Source organism: Mustela nivalis, assembly GCF_964662115.1.
Source record: "Mustela nivalis genome assembly, chromosome: 5".
Taxonomy (NCBI): Eukaryota; Metazoa; Chordata; class Mammalia; order Carnivora; family Mustelidae; genus Mustela; species Mustela nivalis.
In genome coordinates this window covers 41365667-41386061 of record NC_139024.1, presented here as the reverse complement: position 1 = coordinate 41386061, position 20395 = coordinate 41365667, and the positions used below count along the sequence as shown (strand labels likewise).

Sequence of the window (20395 nt, the reverse complement as noted above, 5' to 3'; positions counted from 1 at the left end):
CTTTGTGCCACTATGCCCGGAGGAGACAGTTTTTCCCATCCCACAGAGGCACCGTTTGGGGGTTGAGGACCTAAGAATGACCCCCTGTGGTGGGTGTGATGAGGAATCCAGGTCAGGAGTGGAGAAGGAGGGTCCTAGGAGTGTGTTCCCACCAGGCAGCTATCAGGGCCTGAGACTCCACAGGAAGAACAAACAGAGCAGGGCCCAAGCTGTCTGTTTGGTACTGGTACTTGGGGCCCAGGTTTGCTAGAGCAGCGGAAGAATTCAGGCCTCTTCCACGAAGGCACTGCTCCCTGCCAGGAAAGCTCGAGCTGGTGGCAGATGTGAATCAATATTCTTTCTGCATACAAGTTGCTGCAAATCATTTTTCCAGGGTTTTCACACTAGGCACCTCGTCTTCTCGATCTCAGGGTGAGTTATGAGAGAACGAGGTCTTCTATGTTTTTAAGGTCCACCCCTGACACCAGACCGGGCCCTGAGCCTGCAGAATTGTGTGTCTGGGCTCATGCCCTTCCTACCTGCAGTCATGAGTCCCCTGGAGATGTGTTTCTGTCTCCCATCCCCCGCAAAATCTGAAATGACTAGAACGCTCCCCGCCCTGAAGACCCATGTCAAATGCCACCGAGAGGCCACGTGGAGAAAGAAAAGGGGTCAAGTCCCAGCTCCACCTCTTCCTGTCCACATGATCTTGGGCTCTCTGAGCCCCCATCCACTCCCCCTGTCCAGTGGAGTTAATAACGACTTCTTCCCAGGGCTGCTGGGAGCGTTGATCACGGGCTGGATGTGGCGCATTCACTACAAAGTTCTCAACAGTGTCTGTCCAAGTCGACGGCCCTTCCTCCAGGCAGCAGCATTCCAGAGCCAACCAAGGGCCTCCTCCCCATGTTTCAAACCTCCCTTGATATCTCACTGTTCGTCCACCTAGTAGCCCTGATCTCGCGTCTGCGCAGTGCGTGCTTGCTGGCTGCCCATCCCACACGCAGCTTCGGCCCCCTAAGCACCCCCTGGTCGGCCTGTGGGGTCACGCTGACAGCTAGCTCAGAGGGACCCACGCTAGAGCCTCAGCACCCTATTAGAGTTGCTGTCTGGGCTACGGGGTAAATATTCACGTTCCAACGTGAAAAGACGCACAGAAACACACCAGCAGTGAGGTTTCCAACTTGAAGTTTTCCTCTGCAACAAAACCATGTTTTTCTATCAGCAGCAGGCTTAGCCAGCCATGTGAATAATTTTAAACAGCCTGAAAAATTACCATTGATTCCAAAGCATTGATTTTCTGCACCACAGTAACACATTAAATCTCTTTTCTGAAGAAGACAAAAAAGAACGAGAAGAATCAACTTGCGGGGGAAGGGGTCCTTATACAACAAAATTAATTTAGTAAGTTGCCGATTTTTAAAGTAGATGACCTGTGAAGGACATTCTGCTTCCAGCCAGAGAACCTTGTTATGTAAGAAGGGCGAGCTCAGTTGTGCCTCAGAGAAAAGGGAAGCGGAGGAACCCGTGGCTGCTAGCGAAGATGGTTGAGTGACGTGGCCCTCGGGGCGCCCCTAGGCCACCCCGGAGCCCCAGGCCCCCCAGAGGCACGAGCGAGTGGGGAGCTTGAGAGCGCCCAGGTTTGCATTCGCTCTTGGTTACCCAGAAGGCAGACGCTGTTGTCTCCTCATCTGAGTCCTAGGAGTCCGGTCAGCTCTGGGTTAGACTTGTTCCGTTCCTGACACTACAGGTTTAAAAATGGAGTGTTAGTTTTCCAACTCAGAAAACATCGCCTTGGGCGTATGTGTGAGGATTTAAATGTATAACCACCATTCATAATTTTTTCCAAGCCAACCTTGTTTCCGCGACCTTTAGTCATCTTGTTATACCCAGTAAAAAACACTCGAAGCTAAAACAGTTTGGTTATAACTTTGGGGGGGGGGGGCGGATCCCACTGTCCTTTACCCTGTCATTTCCTGTCTACCCCCACCAAAAAAAAAAAAAAAAAAAAAAAAGACCCTGGAACTTCTATACTTTGTTTCAAACTCAAAGCAGATTTTATTTATTTATTTATTTTTAGAATGCATCAGTTAAATCTGTTCATCTTTTTTGAGTTGAGGGACTGGAAGAAATCACACATCGTTTCTGATGTGATATACCCATGGGCGGTTTTGCATCCTACCCAAAGATAGCTCCACTTCATTTTAAGATGTTTTGCCTTCTATGGCAATCAAAATCAAACTTTTCTAAGTAGACATGTGCTTGGAGGTTACACAACTCTGAGCATCCATCAGCGGTGCCTGTGGTCTTTGCTTCACCTTGAATAAACTTCCAAGCCCTGGAGGTGTGTGTGTGCACCTGTGCTCCTCATGGGCATCTGGGCACCTCCTGTTGCTCAAGCTCAAGGGTGAAAACAGGGTAAAAGGCAGTCACATCTGGGCTACCTACAGGCTTTGTCCAAGGTCAGATTGTCTGCCTACCTGGAGGAAATCCTTTTTTCCTCCCCATCTTTAGCTTCACAGGGAATAATGCCAAGGGAGCAGAGAATCAGAAAGATGGGGACCAGCTGTGCTAAAGTCACCTAGTACTTCTGGGTCTCACTTTACTTACCTCTAAAATGGTACCAGATGCCCCAGAGGATGACTTTCAGCTCAAACTCCAGTCTTGTGCTTTTCTTCTCTGTGGGAGGATCCCAGGAGGTGATCAAGGGCTAGGAGGTAGCTCCCCACCCCCAAACCACTGCTGCAAACTCCTTTCAGCCAGCTTCCTGCTGGTTGTTACTCTTCCCCTGCTTCTTGCCCCAGGCCAGTGCCTTCCCTTCTGCTTGCTTATCTGGGCTTCCTCTTGTCTTGCACCCAACAAACACCCCTTCCACTGGATCTCATTGACAAGAAATCTGGGGAAATGTATTTGTAACCAGGACAAGCTCTAGATAAATCTTGGTCACTGTTCTTGGCAACTTGTGTCTATTATTATAAATTCCCTTAGAGTCCTATTAGTTTTCTCAAACTTTCCGCTTACTCCTTCTCCTAAATGAAACTGGATCTTTTTCTAACTGTAATACTTTTTTTTTTTGCAACCCTTTTAAAGGAGGCTTTTGCATTCATTCAATTAAACTATTCACTACCTAATATTTGTTGGGCTGAAGAAATGCTTGTTGAGTAAGCGAATGGACAAATGTACCTTGTTGGTGCTATGGGAGATGCAGGAACAAACAAGCCCCCTCCCCAGCCTTTAGGAGGACGGTCTATCTATGGTGGTGGAAAGGATCAAACACACACAAAAATAGCTGGAATACTAGCAGTGCCACTACTCTTGTTATAGCATCACAGCTTGTAAATATTGAAAGACAATACTAGCTGAATACAGCCTAATACTAGCTGAAAACAGCCATTTCCCTAATCACCCACAGCGAATTCCTCCTCCCAGCTATGCTGCCTCTCTGTGGTATTCCCAGACCTCCCTACAACCTAGCAACCAGAGAGGAGTAACACCTGGTTTGGCAGGGAATGTTGGGTATGCTCCTCCAGAGCTGTCCTGATTTGTCAGCACCAGTGCTTATCAGTTGGTTAATATTTTGACTATTACTAATGAATATGAATAAACCTTGGGGGGGGGTGCCAAAAAGAAGGGATAAAAGCAATTAAGCAAATAAAAAAGATATTGGGAGACTTGGTTCCATTCTCAGCTATACAGGGGGCACCAGCCATAAGTCTGGCCATTCAGAGAGGGCATTATATTTCCTGGCCACAGGGACTGGTTCAGTAAGGGACAAATGACCTGTCAGATGAAATGAAATGTAATGAAACTTTCCCTGGGGCTGTTAATAGATAGATAGTTGTTCTTTATGACGCATGTGAATTGAGATGTGATTCTTGAAGGACCATAGGAAGCCCACTGAGACTTGAAGAGTTGTAAAACTCCTGGATCAAGCCATTCCTGAACTCATTCTTGCCTTCTGGACTATTTAATTATTTAGAATGGGTAAATTTGCTTTCCAGTCATTGTATAACAAAAAAGTCCTGATACTGGTGTGAGGCAGCAAAGAAAATACAAGTATAGGAGAGATGGAATGCAGTGCCCTGCCATTTTCAGTGTAGCATGGCTCTACACTCTGATCTTTCAGTCTGGTCTCACTCTCTCCTATTCACCCAAGCCATCATACCCTTCCAATTTTTCTTGATTTCTTGCCCAATGTGGGGTTAAATCCTGCATCTTTTCAACTTTCTTCTGTTTTCACTTTGCCAATCTCCAATCCTTGGCCATCAGACAATGTTCCCAGCCCTTTTAACATCATGGCAAACACAGAACATGACAATCTTGGAGGGAACCCTGGGGTAAAGCTAAAGCATTAAAGGTGTCTATATGGGTCTTGATGGGGAAGGTCCATTCAATTTTCTTTAGATTAAAAAATTGTGGTAAGAAAACAATAAAACAAAAAGTCTTAGGGAAGACACAGCTTTATACAAAATTTCAAAGTAAAATCATTTCAAAATGTTAAATGAGAACTTTGTGCTTGCTCCCATGAACATACCTTTTTAATGTCAGGTTTACTGCTTTAAATGCTGTCCTAAAATCCTGACCAAAACTTTTAATGATAATCTCTTCAGCTTCTTGGTAGTCACTATCAATGAGAAACCTTGTACATGTGGGGAATAAAAAAATTAAAGCCATTTTTTGGGCAACCTTTCAAAAATGTCAACTGCTGAAATTATATTTAAAGAATCCAGTCACGTTCTGTTTTTCAGTTCTACATATAAATTCATGGGGATTTCTTGCTGACATTACTTATGATAAAGCAAATGGACTCCCATTTCAAGACAATTATTTTTACATAAATTATTTCTAAATAATGACGAGGCCCTAATGTGCAGAATGCATGTGCATTGTTAAAGAGGTATCCTTGTACTTAAAATGGATGCCACCACAGTAGTTTGTCAGTCACAGTGGATAGGAATAGCTGACATACAGGAAGGCAGGGACAGCGCCATGCCTTAATGCCCTTGTCAGTTGCCAGGAGTAGGGGGTGGGGGTGAGGGGGGTGTCCAATAGCCCAGGCTGTGTGCTCAGGTGCTCCATGGGCTCTCTGTCTGGGCAGGGCAGCGTCACGCTCTGGGACCAGCCTCACCCGTGTCCCCGCCCCCCCCCCCCATCTCCACGGTGGAGCAGCAGCCTCCTGGGTACTTAGGTTGGTCCTGAGCTTTCACCTGCAGGAATCACCAGGTTCTTCCTTTCGGGAGCCCAGAGACATCATTCAGCTGGAGGCAACCGTCCAGCACCCGCCCCCAGCCTGAGAACTAAGAAGATCAACACTTCTGGTGTTGATCACTAGATCCCTATGACCCCTGGTCACACACATGGGCATCTTGAAACAGGGGATGGGAAACTGTCTAGACAGGTCATCATGGAGTGAATACATGGCATCACCTCTACCCTCAGGAATATTCATTCATCTGTTGATAGATTAAGCCCCAAACCCCACCACTTCCATGTCCTCATATTCTGTCTGGTTTTTCCCTTGACTTTAGCCATCCCCATTCATGCTTCTGAAGGTTATCTATCTGCCTACTCTTTTCTCAGTCCTTCGCTCTCCATGACTTGCTCCTAGGGCAATTGGAACTATTTTCTGCCTCCTCTATCAAGACATCCTTCTCTCTCTCAGCTCCTGAAGGTTGTACCTTCTTGACTTTCTTTTCTTTTCCTTACTTTCTTGATCTTTATTTGAACTGAACGTCTTGATGCTGTACTTTGTCATTTTTTTCTTCCATCCACTAACATGGAGGTTGCTGACCCTCTTTTTACTCGATACCTTCTTCTCACACTGTTTTATACCATCACTGCTGTGTGGACAATTTTCAAATCTTGCCAGCAGTCTGACAGTCTGAACACCATTCTAAATTTTACCTCTGTCTTTGGGTAGTTCCTTCTGAAACTCCCGGCAGCACCCCCAGCTCATCCTGCTCTGAAGCTCCTTCTCCATCCCAGCCCCAAGTCAGCTTTTCTTTCTCACATCCCTGTTTCTGGGCAGGGCCCCACCATTCCCCCACCTTGATTCAAACCCTTGAAGGTAATCTTGGCTTCTCAACCGATTATTGAATTTGATGATTCCCTCTCCTGAATGCCTGTTTCATCCCTCACCTCCATTTCTGTATATGCTATCGTATTCTAGGTTCTTTACCTCTCAAAGGGATTATTACAGTAGCCTCTCAGCTGGCCTATCATCTTGCTTTTCTTTCTTCTGCCTCCTTGGACAAATTCTCACTAAGAACTCCCATGTATAAAAGCTTTCAATAGCTCTTTACTGTTGACTAAATTGAGCCTAACTTCTTAGCCGGACATTCAAATCCCTTCGTAATCTGTTCCCAGCCTATCTGCACAACCCTAGTTCATTTACAGACTTAGAAATACTTATTAAACTTCTATACTTCATGCCAGACTGGCCTAGGCACGGGAAATACAGCAGTGAAGGAAATAAAATTCTCAGTTCACATTCTAGAACTTACATTCTAGAGAAGAGAGTCAGACACTGGGAAAACATGTGAACATGTTGGGTAAGTGCTTGTGGAAAAATGAATTAGGATAAGAGGGTAGGTAGGTGGTGATGGGAGTAGCACTTTATATATATTTTAAATTTGTATTTATTTACTTGAGAGAGAGAGATGAGAGTGTGCACACAGAGGAAGAAGCAGGCTACCTGCCCAGCAGGAACCCGAATTGGGGTGCGATCCCAGGACCCCGGGAAGGCAGACACCTTACCGACTGAGCTACCCAGGTGGGAGTAGCACTTTAGGTGGGATGGTCAGCCAGATCTTTTTGATGAGGTGGAATTCATCTAGATAATTGAATGAAAGGACAGTGAGCCTTAGGAATAGCTAGGGGGAGGGCATTTAGGTTGTGGGAAGAAAAAGTTCAAAGTCCTTGAAGCAGGAACATGCTTGGCAAGATGAAGAAAGCACAAGGGCACCAGTGGGATACACAGAGTGAACTAGGAGGAGGATGAGAGGTGAGCTCTGAAGAGGCGGCTGGGGGCTATGTTATGTAGGCTTTGTGGGCTATGGTATGCATTTAGAATTTAATTCTGAATGAGGTGGAAGGCACTGGAAGGTTCTGAGTAGTTGAGTGACATGTTCTAAAAAATATTACAGACAGCTGTGTGGAGAACAGACGGAGGAGGGGATGAAGGAGAATGAAAACCAGGATACCAGTTAGGAGGCTATGGCAATAACGTAGGCAAGAGATGGGATGAGAGACGTTGTAGAGGTTGAGAAGTTGTCAAATTCTGGTTACAGTTTGAAGGTGGTGCTGACAGCATTTGCTGATGGATTGGACGTGGAGTGTCAGAGAAGAAAAGAATCAAGGATGATTCTGAAGCAACTGGAAAAGTGCAATTGCCATTAACTAAGCTCTACAAGAAGACTGTGGGAAGAGAAGCAAGTCTATGGGGGAAGGAAAGTTCAGTTTGGGGTGTATTAAGTTTGAGGTGACTATTAAACATCTAAGTGAAGATGTCAAGCTGTCAGTTGGATATTTGACTCTAGAATTCACAAGCAAGATCCAGGCTAAAAATAAATTTAGAAATTGTTTGTGTATAGGTGGTATTAGCATTCAGGGACAAGGACAGATCTCCTAGAGAAAGTCTACACTTTCTGGCTACACATACACAGAGGTCAGTGGACCGAACCTGGGTTACTACAACACTAGGAGGCAGAGAAGGTAAAAAGGGCTCAGCAAGGGAGACCCTGTAGGTAGGAGGAAAGACAATCAAGACACTATGGAGGCTTAGAAGCCAAGAATGGCAAGGGTTCAACAAGAAGTTTGTGATTTGCTTTCAAGTAATCGTGTGTGTGTGTGTATGTGTTTGTGTGTGTGTGTGTGTGTGTGAAGGGAGATGGGGGACTTATTTCAACAAACAGGAACTACCACAAACTGATCACTGCTAACTATGGGTAGATGGGACATCACTGTGCATTTTCCTTACTTTTGTATATGGTTGACATTTCCCTTTAAAAAGAGTAAAAATAAATAAATAAATAAATAAATAAGGAAAAGAAAGAGAGTGCGAAAAAAAACCAAAAACAAAACAAACACCAGGGAGTGAGAAGCTGATCGTGCTGAGAGGTCACTTAGGAGAGTGGATTTGACCCTGTGGAGGGCACTGCTGGTGGGGACAGGAGCATTCTCAGTAGAGGCAGAGCCTGTTGGCAGAGGATACAAAGGAGGGGCACCTGGGTGGCTCAGTTGGTTGAGGGTCCGACTCTTGATATCAGCTCTTGTCATGACCTCAGGGTTGTGAGATCAAGCCCTGAGTTGGGCTCTGTGCTGAGTGTGCAGGCTGCCTCAGACTCTCTTTTCCTCTGCCTTCCCTTGCCTCCAACTTGCATGCTTTCTCTCTCTCTCAAAAAAGAAAGAAAAAAGAGAAAATACAAGGAAAGCAGAGGGAGTGAACAAGTGCAATCACCTCCTAGGAATCTTGCAGGAAAAAGGGCCAGAGAAAAGGGTAGCTGGAAGATCAAGGGGGCCCAGGGCAATTGGTTGGTTGGTTAGCTTAGGTCAGAGCGATTACAGCCAGATATCCTTCCCCTGTCTTTCATACAAGCCTTAGATAATTTGCTCCAAAGCAGCCCTCCCCACTTTCTTTGTCTGCACCTCCCTGCCCATTCACCGTGCCCGTCCACGAAGGTCTGGAACACGTCACACCTCCTGCGTCATTCCAATTGTATGTGATGTGTCCAGGCATACAGACTCTACCCACATGCAGAATTTTCAAGAAATTTTTTACAGGAGAGTTTCGGTTGTCATGTGGCTCAGCTAGGCTCTGTCTAGCAGCCCTCGTCGTCGATGTGTATCAGAGCACACAGTGTGCTTAGACTGGAGATCAAAACTACACAATGTTCCCCTGACAGCTTTCAGAAGGGAAGTAGAACTTCTACAGAAACTATAAAGTTTCTTATTCCTTTAGATCCTGGAAGATAGCATTCGATAGTAGCAACAAGAATAATATCTTTCACTTGCCTTTCCCACTCTAAAAGACGTGGCTAGAAGCACCAATTTACGCTCAGGGATCACGGAGTGGTATTTATTTTTAAAACTAACTGAAAAGCCTCAGCAGTTACTGGAAGATTTCTCTTTGAAAACATCAGAAGCTGGGCAGGAGTAGGTGGGGAGGGAGAAGGAGCCTCCTAGCTGAAGACGTGGCAGGCTCAGTGAAACTGCACCAAAAAATAAGATGTGATTGAGAACACAACTTTCCTCACACCTCCCCTCAAAGTGTCTCAAGGCCAGGAGGCCAGGGCGGTTTTTTAAGATTCCTCCTATTGAGAAGTTTCCTCAGAAGCACTCACTTCCAGTGCAAAAGGCAAGAACAGACAAGACACTTCTAGTCAGGATTAAATACAAGACACATCGTAGATGGCCTCTGAAGAAATTCTGAAGAAATGAGACGTTTTCAGAGCTGCTATTATGACGAGAAGGCCAGAGTGACAAAAAAAAAATCATGCTCGTATAAGCTGAACTGAGGGAGACAACAGCAAATACGTCTTGAGTCTCGACAGGAAGTACAGCAGGGCATTTGCACCTCCTGCCCTAAACACAACTGAGGGCTCGCTGCTGTTATATACCCTGTGTTATGGGCCAAACCCTTGTTTGGAGAGGAGACCGGCGGAGACTATCATGATACAGTGTGAGACCTTAGAGGCTACCTACAGCAGGATGGCCCCCTCGATCCTGAGATGAAGGGAGTTTGGGGTCTCTGGCAAAAGCAGGAGCAGCGCCATGAGGAAAGATTCCTGAGTTTAGAGAACATGGAGTTCTGGGAATGACAAGGAGGCACACAGACATGACCCAAATCTGAATACAGGCGGCAGCCAGATCATGGAAGGCCTCTGACATCTCGGACCAGAGAGCTCTTCCTGGTGAGCAACAGCAGGAACAGGTCTGCAGACTTGAGGGGTCATTCTGATGGCAGCATTCTAAAGGAAAAACATACTACGCACCAATTTCAAAGTTGTGTACATTGGTGCTCTGTGGGTCTGATTTGTTGTCACATTCTGTTTTTCTGTGTTTTATCTGCCTATGCTTATTTTTGTATCTTAAACAGCTGAGGGGTTCATTCTCTCCAGGTAGGTTTCAACATTCAAACAATTCATTTTTCACCTGTATGCCGTATATCTCAAAAGCATGTTAGAATCAACAATTGCGAGGTATACTATGATAAATTCTCGCTATGCAAATGACCTTGGGCTACAGAACCAGGGCTTGCCCCTCTGCCGGCTTACAAGCTGCCTGGAATTTTACCTGTGCAATGAAAAAGTTTTCACCAGTTTGGGGTGAAATGTAGAAGCAAAGGACCATGTAGAGAATCATAAAAAAAAATTTGTTCTATGTAAAGACACACCTTTTCTTCTAAACGATGTCCTACCCCTTTTTTGGTTGTTAAGATTCTCTTTATTTTGGGGGGCCTGGGAGGCTCAGTTAGTTAAGCATCTGCCTTTGGCTTCGGTCATGATCCCAGGGTTGTGGGATCGAGCCTCACATTGGGCCCCCTGCTCAGTGGGGAGCCTGCTTCTCCCTCTCCTTCTGCCTCTTCCTCTACTGCTCTCCCTGCTTATGCTCTCTATCAAATTAAAAAAAAAAAAAACTTAAAAAATTTTGCTTTATTTTATGAAATAATGGCAACCTGATATTTTGTAAAGCCACTCCATGGCCAAACAGTTGGCAACCCTGGATACATGCGCTCATCTGTGGAAATGTGAAGTCTTCTTAGAAGCCTGGCAGGCCTCTGGTCTGAGGGCCCTCCACCACCACCCTGTTTACCCTGCATAGTGGTTGGTCCCCTGATGGCAGAGTCTGGTAGGAGGAAGGACGCTTCTGGGTTAACCAAGGCTGACACCAACCTGCCAAAGCATCAGAGTTGACAGTTAACTATGCGACAATCAGAAAAATGTTGGCCCGGTGTGTAATTTAATCACTTATTTCTTCCTAATTATGTCTCTGAAATTTAGCATCTTAATGAGAATATTAAACTTCTTTTCATGGCCTCTGTGTCACTCACATTTAAATATTGTTAAATATTAAGTAAGTCCCTAAAAATATATCCACTTTGCTGATCCCAACTTCATCTCCCTGCTTTAGAGAGAGGTCCTTGAAACCCTGTTAGCCCCAAAGAAACAAACAGTTTGGGCCCCCTGGCATGGAAGCAGCCCCCACGCTGAGGCTGCAACAAAGCTCTTGAGGAGTACTGAACAATTAGGCGTTGGGAGTCAGGAAGACCTATATTTGGGCCTCAGCTCACAACTTACCAGCTACACCACCCTGGGTTAATTACCTCTCTGAGTCTCAGATTCCTCAACTACAAAAGGAGGGTAGTAACAGTACCTACCTGCACGGGGCTGTTGTGTTTAGGACAGTCGTAATGCTTGGTAAATCTTCAGTAATGGCAATATTGCCTTCATTGTAAACATGGGCTATTTACAAAGCATGAGCCATCACAAGAATCGTGTTAGACCTGAAAAGGCTCTTTTTGATCATCTGGCTCGATCTCAGTATTTTATAGATGGGGACGGAGTTGGGGATAGAGGGTGAGATTAAGAGAGAACACAAGAATCAATGAGAGGCAGAGCCTCGACTTGGTTTCTGGGGTTAACCCAGGGTTTTTTCTACCACATTAGTCTTCCCCACCTGCAAGTATTTGGTTCTTGACTTTCAAGGTCTTTTGCCTAGAAAGGACTATGCACTTAGTTCCAAATGGTTATCATTTGAAAATTACAAATGGCAAATTCCATACTTTAAAAAAATGAAGAATCAAAACAACAAAAAAACTGATAGCAGTCGTTATGTCACTATTTCAGAATATTTACTGCAGAAAGCATTAAATGTGTTAAAAATAATGTAACAGAATATCTACTGCACTAAGAGGTGAATGAACAGAAATATAATAAGTATCATTTACAGATGTGCTTTGTACTTCCCTCCACTCTTTTACACTCCAAAAAGAAAAGGTGCAAACTGCACCCCCCCAAGTCAATCCAACTTCTTGGTTTCTCAGGAGGAAAACGGGATTTTCCAAGTCTTTATGCTAATTCTAGAATGCAACAAAACCAGATGGATTATGATGGGGCATGGCTGACAGGACAATGCGGCAACAGAAAGGACATGAGATCATTAGTCAAATAAAGGGACACAAAACAAAGTGGATACACTTTCTGTTATTTTAAATCAGTAGTTTTATTACAATCCACATGGACACACAGTTGAGAAGGAATGTCCTGACATTTTCTGAGCATTTCACGGAAAGCAAATGTAACCATCCAGGCAGTCGAGTCATCCACATCTTCTCCAAATTCAAAGCAAAAGCTTTTATATTTGATAACTCAGGAAAGCAAAGTTTTCTTATTTTTGTCTACAAAACTTCAGTGTGAGAAAATAGTTACAGTGAAGTGGGCTGACAAGGGAAGAAGTTCCTTCCTTCTTGCTGTCCCAATCCCTGCCTCTCGGTTTTCCCCCTTGACTTTCTAGATGACTTTTTATGATACTGCAGGTGACAGTGTGTTCAGGGACCAAAGGGGATCTACTTATCAGGCTGGTGATTATACTTCACTGTAATTGAAAGGAAAGAACAAATTAAGAAAATTAAGTTCTGGAAAAATGCACAAAGGCAAGGGGGAAAAATATCTGGGTGTATTAAAAATGAGATGCTCTTTTCACATAACTCAATTTAAAAGGTTACAATTACCATAAACATTTAACTCCATTAAAGATCACTGGCAAAAACTAGCTCTTATATCTGCAAAAGGGCTCTGCATTTATACAGGCTTGGAGGAAAGCGACCTATCAGGTGAAACGAGTCGCTAATCCTGGTGAAGCAGGCGTCAGACTATCTGGAGTTGCATAGGTGTTTTTTCAGACCCACTTTGGACGGCAGCTATGCTCACCACTATACCACCAACGCCGACCAGACCCACTTTGTAGAAGACACTATGGAACATGACAAATTTCCACCTTTCAGCAGTCATTGCAGCAGTCAGGTGTTTTAATCCCTTTAGTGCCCAAACTCACAAATGCACTCTAGCAATGAAATACTAAAATGACCTTCTGAATACATTCACTAAGCATTACATAACTTGGAAAGAACAAAGGAAAAAGCCTAAGCGTGACTCTAGTATTTCATATAGAAAAGCACTGCAGGAGAAAACTTTGTTTAAAAACATCAAAACGCAGGTAAATGTAAATACATTTTTGGTTAATCTGTGCTATACCATATAGAAATCCTGTCAGACATTCAGTCTGCTGGGTAACTCATTTGCATTTTTCATGTCTGATTGTATTAGTAGAAGAATATACACGGCAGCATATACTGACACATGTATATGCATAGACATATATAAAATTCAGATCATGAAAATTTGTTTTAAATATACATACTTAAAACCTGTACCTCTAAAAATAAATACCTTAGCCTCTAGTAGGCTAATTCTCAGAGTTCCTTCACAAGCCAATCAGAACACAGCTTCTCAACATATAGCAGATGACCGATTAGCCGCTCTTTAAATCCATTATCTATCAGTAAATGTTGTAAAATTCAGATGTGTAACAGAAATAGCATCCCCAGCACAGAACAGAGATAGAATTCTGGCTTTGAAAATCAATGTCTTGGCTTCCTTGATGTTTAGTTCCTACAGATGTCTACTCTTTGCCTCTGCATTTATCTAGCAGTGGGAGAGCGGTTTCTAGTGACAGCATTCTATTCCATGGGCATTACCTTCTAATCATGGCATGTCCTTTGCCATTTTGTTCAAGGGAACTAACATAACTTCGTTTGTATTTGATATCACTCCCATAATCACAGTGAGTTGTGTGTTTTAATGTAATTTACAATGTGCCGATACCACTGAGGTAAAGTAGAAGTAGCCCTAGCTCTTTTAAAAGGAAAAAAAAAAAAAAAAAGAGTCTCCCAGGAGAACACTACATAAAAGGGACCCGGTGGTGGATATCTAAGTTCTAGGAAGTAACTCAAAAACCACTGCCAGAATGACACACTGGATCGCTGATATTTTAGTTCCAAGAATAGAAACATGAAAATACTCAATATACTTCCTTTAAAAAGGATGCAACTCACAAAAACAGGGCTTTACTTTTTTTTACTTTAACATTTCAAAAAAACAACTTAAAATGATATAAGCCAGACCAAGTTGTTCTATATAGTACAATACTTAACAACCTTGTCATTTGTTTTTGAATACAAGAATCTCAGAAATGTAGGAAATCCATGATAAATGATAGCAAGAATGTTTAATGCCATTGCCTAGATTTTTTTGAAAAGGAGTATTTATCATAGTTGAAATACAGCTTCTAAAAAATACAGTGTTTTCTGCGCTCACAGTTCCAGATTACTAACTTTATAAATTAAAAGTGAAAGTTATCCATATACAAACAAGGCCTCTTTTTCATTGATTTCAATCTCGATTAAACCTTTGGATATTTCAATCTTCAGATTCACAAGGTAAGGCTGAGTTTATCAGATATAAATAAAACATTTAAAGTCCACGAGGTATTGCAGCACTGAGGAAACAAATGCATCAAATATTTACAGGCTGGCTACAATACTCTTTAAAAAAAAAAAAAGAAATTCAAAATGTGTATCAACATCAAGCCACACTCTTTTTCCAATATCTCTGGCTGCAAAAATGGGGCAACAGCATCTTTTCCCACTCATTTTTCCTCTCAAACCTTGAGTCAGGGTCTTTGTCTTAGGTCAAAGGGCGAGGTCTTTTGGGAGGTGGTGGAGGCATGAGCTCTGTGTCGGGGTCCAGATGATGTTTCCGCTTCTGCCCTTGAGAAGCTGCCGCACATCTGTCGATGAACTCAAACAGCATCTCCTTGGTGACAGGGTTGGAGATGCTGTTGCACACAGCTGTGGACAAAGGGAGACACGTGTCTCACGTGAGGGTTAATTAAGGCAGCTGACTCACCACAGGGAGATGTGAAAGGGGAAAGGTTTTTGTCCCGACAGGCTGAACAGTTTCATTTCACTGACTGGGGTGACAGGCTTCACACATGAAACGACTCTCCGCCCTCCCCTACCCCCCAAATGAGTGCTCTTCTGGTGGATACTCTTTCCTGTACCATTAATTTTATTTATTTATTTATTTTTAAAAAGATTTTATTTATTTATTTGACAGAGAGAAATCACAAGTAGTTGGAGAGTCAGGCAGAGAGACAGAGAGGAGGAAGTAGGCTCCCTGCTGAGCAGAGAGCCCGATGCGGGACTCGATCCCAGGACCCTGAGCTGAAGGCAGCGACTTAACCCACTGAGCCTCCCAGGCGCCCTGTACCATTAATTTTAAACCAAAACTTTAAGTATTTGAATTACAACCACTCCATCACTATCGTTTTCTCCCTCTTCGAAACTGCTTTCATAGGATTTTAACAGACCACAGCGCATCACGCTACAGTCTATACTCAACCAAAACTTCTACAGAAACCGTATGCTACCATCCTCCAGTCTCATCTGTCAGCAGAAACTCCACCCTGCCATGATGGCACCTGCCACCGTTTCTACTGAACAGGGAGGTTCCACTGGAGCAGACAGATTGTACTATTTTATTTCAATAACTTGTTTGAGATAAGTAAGGTATTCTAATAAAATTACGAATAAATACGGCATCTTTTCTTATGTGATCAAAATTGACCATCAGGTCTGTGAATTGTATTTACATATCTAGTTTGGGGGCGGGGGGGAGGACAATGGCTTAATTATTCCCATTTTCAAAATTAACTCATCTTGTCTGAACACAGATGCTAGTTCCAACAGAACCCTTAAATGTACAATAGTAACTTTCACAAACTGCAAAACTGAAACTGGCAATTTCTGTATTTTCTCATAAGCTTATCATATAATCAGCATCATCATTGACTGAGCAGTCTAAAGGCACACAATTCTATTAACCTTTAATCTTGGTTTTTATCCATTTGGGTTTTTTTTTTTCCAGCTTCACTAAAAATGCAATCCAGAGCAACAACTGCTACTGCTACTATAAGGTTTACCTTATGAAATTAATTAATTTCTGTTGTTCCCCATGAAAGAAACTTACTATTCTGAATTCCCAAAGCATTTATATTGTACTCAAAGAACTCTCCGAAAGATAGCACAGCAGGTTTTAGGAGGTTTTTTTTTGTTTTGTTTTGTTTTTTAATGGTTTTCATTTACTTTGTTCTCCATTGTTTGTAAAGCTATTTTAGGAGCTGGAAATTACATTTTCCCCCTGCTAATTTTGTCTTTTACCATCTGGCAAACAATGGTTTTTATAGTTCTGAATAGATCTGAAATTATCATGGCTTTTGTTGTTGTTGTTGTTCAACAAATTCAACTTGTATACAGCCCATTATCCTGCCCTTTACACTTCTCTTTTGGGTGCATGGGCATAAGCCCACAGGCCTAGAGACAGGAACCTACAAGCCAGCCGGAGCTGACAGTCACAGCCCCTTTCACAGCCAGCAAGGACAGGGGTCTGAGTGACCCTGTGCCCCATCAGGCAGAACACCAAAGACAGCACATTTTGATTATAAACCTTAACGTGTGTGTTCTCTCTCTCTCTCTCTTTTAATGTAACAAACATCGGTAGGTTGTCATACTCACCCATGGCAGTGTTGTAGGCATTAGGAAAACTTTTGTCTGTTCTCTGTCTCATGAAGACCCAGCTGTTATTCTCAAATTTGCATTCTATAATTTTGTTGTCATACTGTTTTAGCTCTTTTGTCACCTGTTTTAAAAGAGAATTGAGGAAAATATTTAAATCATTTGAAAGGCTTTTTGCTTCCACTGTGAGACAGACACATTAGGGAATGCCAAAAACACCTCAGTAACTCTTCACGCAGAGCTTTTTGTCATGCGAAGTGTCTAATCAAGCCGAAGGATATGGTGTGCACTCCCTTGTACACATGCTCATTAATCCGACATTTTAAAAATAGTCGTGAAAACGGCTGTCAATATATAGCAATTATAAGAGGCTAAGCAGAAACCAGCCACTTCTGGGCCAAATGCAAATATGTTACCATAGGGACCAATGCCTTCAATATTTCTGCGTCCCTATGGCTTTCAGAAATTGAGGAGGCTGCTTCGGTTCGTCAGCATTCAGAAGGCTCTCACCATCTAGATTCCTACGTCACAACCTAAGAAGTTCCCTTCACCAGCTGAAAGAAAAAGTTATACATAGAGAATAAATATTATGATGAGATCCAGGTAATGTGCATGCTAAATATTTTGCTTTTCAAGAAGTAACAACTAACCCAAACTCTAATCTTTGGGTTAGATACCCTTTCCATCTCTTCAAACTACTGTGAACATACAGATGAAGCTACCTTAGATTTTAGTTGGGTGGCTTTTTTGGCTCCTTCACCTCAGATGATGGAATATGAATTACAACTTACTCTACCAAAGCTAACAAGTATCCATGGTAACCATAAAACCTTTTAAAAGATATTTCATCAGGCTGTGAGGATAGTTTTCATAAATAGGAACCTAAGCTTATCTTTGCAGTTTTCAAATCAAATGCCAGTCATGGTAATATTTTAATTCTGTCCTCATCTTTCACAGCTAACAACTTTTCTTCACAATATGGTAGATTGCAATCATTTAAACTTCATTAGCATTATTTGAAATGCTCTCATTTTTCTACCCACAGATTCAATACCACCTAGGAATATGAAGGGAAGCAAATTTTGAAAAGATGCTTTCAATTCACAGATTAGGCTGTGCATGTCTTCATAAATACTATCAAATTGTATTCCTTTTCCCTTAGTGAGTATTACATTGGATTGGATTATTTGCATTTTCAACAAATCCAACAGGACCAATACATTCAGTGGCTGTGGAACAGACGTGCCCAAAAGACTGATGTTCCACTTAGCAAACTTGCTAAAATTATTCTCAAATACTCATTATTCTAATCTCAATTCCCCCCTCCTTTACTTTTGATACATTATCTATAGTCAAGTAGTAGGCAATTCATTCAGCTGGGTAACCACATTTATCACATGTAGGATCTAACAAAGATGAGTTTCTAAACCTTTCAGAGCCTCCATTTTATAATTTCTAAAATGGGCAGGGCGCCTGGGTGGCTCAGTGGTTAAGCCGCTGCCTTCGGCTCAGGTCATGATCTCAGGGTCCTGGGATCGAGTCCCGCATCGGGCTCTCTGCTCAGCAGGGAGCCTGCTTCCTCCTCTCTCTCTCTCTGCCTGCCTCTCTGCCTACTTGTGATTTCTCTCTGTCAAATAAATAAATAAAATCTTTAAAATGGGCAAAGGAGTTCTTAATTTACCGGAACCCTGGATGAATAATAAATGAAAGTATCTGGCACGTAGTGGCCAACCAGTAAAATTCTTAATTAAATTAAAATTAGTAAAGAATATACTACATACTGCTTTCAAAAACAAAAAACACTTTTAAAGTAAATTCACCAAAGAAACCAGGATGACATGGAAAGGTATGCTTTGAAAACAGGTGTCAAGAAAATTGTATCATAGGTACTACACAAGACAGGCTTGTATCAACAACATGCAGTCAGTACTTCCACGGACCAGCAATCCTAGCAAGTCTTTATCATATAGCTCATCATTCTTGTGTTCCTGCTTTCAGATTTGCTATAAACTATGTGCTGCTCAATCTGACTACAACAACTAAGCAGCATTATTAAGTATCTGCATATCTGTTTGGGCATGCATTAACAACAACCGGGAAACAGCGTTCTGAAAAATGCATGCATCTGCCACTGCAGTAACCTAAATGTATATCCATGTTCACGAACAACTCGTTCTTCTGATCAGATGAGTTATATTCCCAAGGTAGAAACATTACAACGTACTCATTTGGTTGGGTAGTAAGATATATTTAACTGACAGAAATAATACTTCTCATATGTGTACAAACTAAAGACACTTGTCACTAATGGTCAGATCAAGAGAATGAGTGCCATACAGGGGAGGACTTTAATTTTAGTATCCAAATTCTAATTCTATGACAGTAACCACCCTCAGCCAAGTACATATTATTATTTACTAAAACAAGACCCTGTTAGGCCTTCTATAATCAACTAATAAGAGTTTGAAAGTAATAAGAATAAAATATTTATAAATCAGAATTTCATACCTGTACTATTATACTGAATTAATGAATGTTACTGGCTTTTTAAAGAGCAATATACAATGTACTTTATATTGAAAAATATTTTGTTCGTGTATCCATCTTGTTGAGTACCATACTTTTTATACTATTTTAATCTACAATAAAATGAGGAGACGAGATAATCCAATGAAACTGGATCTAGTATCTCTGGAGGGTTATTTTTGTTTTGTTTTTTGTTTGTTTGCTTCTTTTTTTTTTTTTTAAAGAGAGGGAGAGAGAGAGACAAAGAGAAGGGGGGTGGAGAGGGGCAGAGGGAGAGAGAGAATCTTAAGCAGACTCCGCATACAGCACAGATCCTTACAGAGGGCTTGATCTCACAACCCTGAGATCATGCCCTGATCTGAAATCCACTGAGCCACCCAGGTGCCCCTAATATCTCTGGAGATTTTTAAATTAGCAGCTCAATAATAATACCTGCAATAAAGAGCCCACAGTAGAGTCAGGTACAGTCACAGGTGCTCCGCTCTGCACTATTCTTAGAGACTACTTTTTGTAACTTAAGTGCTAGGCATATACCTACAAAAGGCAAACCATCAGTGTTGGTTGAACTGACCTCTCCTGAGCAGGCTAAGTGACATTTCTACTTCTAGTGGTGGGATGAAACTCTGTAACTTACTGTCCCTGTTTCGGGAGAGCTGTTTTCCTATAAAGAGCTTATGCTGGGGTGCATGGGTGACTCAGTCAGTTAAGTATCCAACTCTTGCTTTTGACTCAGGTCATGATCTCAGGATCGTGAGAGTGAGTCCTGTGTTGGACTCTGCACTCAGCAGGGAACCTGCTTGTCTCTCTCTCTCTGCTTCTCCCTCCACTTGTGCTCTCTCTCAAGTAAGTAAATAAATAAAATCTTTTTTTTAAAGCTCATCTTTCTTTTATAGAGAGACTGCACAGAGGCTTGAGGGGCAGGGCATTTCTCTGAATTAATTTGCTCTGGAGACACTTTAAAATAACAAATATCCTTAGACTGAGAAGTCCATCAGTGAGATGTAGTGATTCTACTTTTAACTTCGAAATAATTTTAGATTTACAGAAAAGCTGTGTCTAGATGGTATAGGGAATTCTAATATTCCCATCACCCAGCTTCCCCTAGTGTTCACATTTTATGTATCATGGTGCATTTATCAATTCAAAGAAATTCATGTTGGTGCAACAATTAACTGAACTGCAGACTATTCAGACTTCAGTTTTTCCACTAGTGTCTTTATCTGTTCCAGGGTCCCATCCAGGAAACCACACTGCACTTAG

The 20395-nt window shown here is 42.3% G+C and overlaps 1 protein-coding gene across 1 annotated transcript in view; it reads right to left on the bottom strand.

Moving 5' to 3' along the window:
• Positions 1-12179: 12179 nt before the first annotated feature.
• The window catches only part of RNGTT (RNA guanylyltransferase and 5'-phosphatase), a 351237-nt gene continuing 343021 nt past the window's right edge, over positions 12180-20395 (bottom strand). The window contains exons 15-16 of the mRNA XM_082730606.1: positions 16610-16733; positions 12180-14884 (exon numbers count right to left, since the gene is read on the bottom strand). Coding sequence (XP_082586732.1) covers positions 14721-14884; positions 16610-16733 — 288 coding nt within the window. The 3' untranslated portion in view covers positions 12180-14720. The remainder of the gene's footprint in view (positions 14885-16609; positions 16734-20395) is intronic.